The following is a 2,533-nucleotide window of genomic DNA, read 5'->3' as shown; positions in this document are numbered from 1 at the left end:
AAAAGTATAACGAGAACAAGAAATAGAACTAGACATAAACTAAACTAAACTACAACGCAACTAGTACGAGAACTAGAAGTACAAGTAGATATTATAAAATCCACACATTAATTATCTGTTGGTTGTTTGGTTGGTTGATGTGATTAATGTTGAATTGTACTTAGGTTGGTAGAGATAGTTTAATTTTCTCTCTTTTCAAACGTAAGAACTTGATGTTTTTTTGCCTTATTTGATGTCTATTGACTGTTCATTCGTATGTAGTAGTTCTGTAATGAATTTTGGTTGGTATAGTTAGTTAAATTTTATCTTTTTTCACACGTAAAAACTTGTTTAAAAACATAGTAACTCCACCCTAAAAAATTACAGAAACATCTTAACACCAAACCAAACCAAAAACACGAAACCCTCAAACATGGACCCTTTTTCCCTTCACGCTCTCGGGTTTGTTAACCTATTAGCTTCGCAGAGCAGTCCACCAATAGACGTTGACTCTGCTGAGGCTGCTGTTAACTCTCCCGGGTTAGTTAAACCAGCGGAAAGGAGAAAGTGGTCAACCAAAGAAGACCTTGTGCTGATCAGTGCTTGGTTGAACACCAGCAAAGATCCGATAGTGAGTAATGAACAGAAGTTAGGGGCTTTTTGGAAGAGAATAGAGGCATATTTCAATTCTAGTCCTCAGCTCATTGGCTCCCTTCCTCGAGAGTGGGATCAATGTAAGCAGAGGTGGGGAAGGGTGAATGCAGAGGTCTGCATGTTTGTGGGTTCCCATGAAACCGCTCTGAAGGAGCAAGCGAGTGGGCAAAGTGAAAATGATGTCATGAAGACTGCGCATGACATCTATTTCAATGACTACAATCTCAAGTTCACGCTTGAACATTGCTGGAGGGAACTTCGGTTTGATCAGAAGTGGAGGTCACACTCTCAGCCGAAGGAGAAAAGGAAGGAAGCTGGTGCGGAGGCGGTGCCTGAGGAGGAAGAAGTTAGGCCTCCTGGTGTTAAGGCTAGCAAAGCTGCTAAACGCAAAAAGCCAAATGAAGCAGCTTATGATCATATACATAGCATCCTAGCTGAGAAAAACACCATTTCCAGACAAAAGATCCTTGATCGTTTGCTAGCCAAAAACATAGACACACTTTCTGATAATGAAGTGGCTCTCAAGAATAAACTATCTCTGAAATGCTTTGATGTCTATTGTGTGTATTTCCTTGCTTTGCTTGAGTAGTTGATGTGTATTTCCTTGCTTTGCTTTACTGATTATGTTATCTTTTCTTTTGTAGGTCACGGGTTGGAGGTGACAGTGTTGCAGGTCACGGGTTGGAAGTTCAGGTTGTTGCAAGTCAATCTTGGTGGTCGTTACTTTTGTTTGTTTGCGGTTTAATCACGGGAAAGTGTAGGTTTTGTTTCTTTCTACACTGCAGGTCACTCATGTACTATGTCTCTCTATGTATTATGCTTTTGTTGTAACTCTGAACTTGATTCACAGATGTACTAAACCAGATCACGGATGTACTATGTTGTAACTCTATGTCTCTCTATATAAATGATGTCTCTACTCTCTGCTTTATAATCAAAGTTATCTTCCATTTCTTTCTCTTGCTTTTGTTTCTCTTGTCTGTGTTGCTCTTGTTTCTCTTGCTTTTGTTTGTCTTGCTTTTGTTTCTTTTCTCACTACAACACGAACATTCAACAACAAACAACATACAACAAACTACAACAACTACATTCAACTATCATGTTCTTGATCGAGTGAAGTCCGTGACCAACAAACAACAAACTACAACAACTACGTTCAACAACAAACAACATACAAGAAACAGTCTTCAAGGTAAGAAAATATGGATTATGATAATTAGAAAGAATTATAGTTAAAATAAAATATGGATGAAGTAAAAAAAAAATTGTTAAGAAAATATGGATTATGAAAATTAGAAAGAATTATAGTTAAAATAAAATATGAATGAAGTAAAAATAATTATTGTTAAGAATATATGGATTAGGAAAAAAATATAATTATGACAAGTTTTATAGAATTATGGAAATAATTTTTTTGATTATGAAAAAGTGTATAGATTTTTAGTTACAAATCCCCTTTTGTCATGTTAGGAAGAAAACATCAACAATGTCTTCCTCATCAAGTGATGAAGTTGATGAAGCTATAGAAGAAATGGTCGACCAAGTAGTTGATAATTACATCGACTCAATAGTTGAGGTTCAAGCCAACAAGCCGAAAAGACGAGTTTATATCGACAGAGATCGGGAACAAGGATACAATCAACTATGGAACGATTATTTCAAGGAAAATCCTACATACCCACCGGAAATGTTTAGGAGGCGTTTTCGAATGAACAAGCCATTGTTCCTTCGCATTGTCGAACATATAAGTAAGGAAGTTCCATACTTTCAGCAAAGACGAAATGCTCACGGAAGGAACAGGCTATCTGCACTTCAAAAGTGTACGGCAGCTATACATATGCTGGCATATGGTCAATCGGGAGATACATATGACGAATATCTCCGGCTTGGTGACAGTACA

General features: G+C 37.1%; 1 protein-coding gene across 1 annotated transcript; it reads left to right on the top strand.

The window, feature by feature from the left end:
• The first annotated feature begins 412 nt into the window (after positions 1–412).
• On the top strand, positions 413–1,378 carry LOC106308953 (glutathione S-transferase T3-like). Its single transcript, XM_013746052.1, has 2 exons — positions 413–1,193; positions 1,278–1,378. The coding sequence occupies exons 1-2, from the start codon at positions 413–415 to the stop codon at positions 1,376–1,378; spliced, it is 882 nt and encodes a 293-aa protein (XP_013601506.1).
• The last annotated feature ends 1,155 nt before the right edge of the window (positions 1,379–2,533 follow it).

The sequence above is a fragment of the Brassica oleracea genome, chromosome C8, assembly GCF_000695525.1.
Source record: "Brassica oleracea var. oleracea cultivar TO1000 chromosome C8, BOL, whole genome shotgun sequence".
Lineage (NCBI taxonomy): Eukaryota > Viridiplantae > Streptophyta > Magnoliopsida > Brassicales > Brassicaceae > Brassica > Brassica oleracea.
This window is presented reverse-complemented; position numbering and strand designations above follow the sequence as displayed.

Excerpts from the sequence above, each read along its gene's own strand:
- LOC106308953 (XM_013746052.1), top strand. The coding sequence starts at position 413 with ATGGACCCTTTTTCCCTTCACGCTCTCGGGTTTGTTAACCTATTAGCT. Across the intron at positions 1,194-1,277 it reads GAAATGCTTTGATGTCTATT|GTCACGGGTTGGAGGTGACA; the intron begins GTGTGTATTTCC and ends TTTCTTTTGTAG.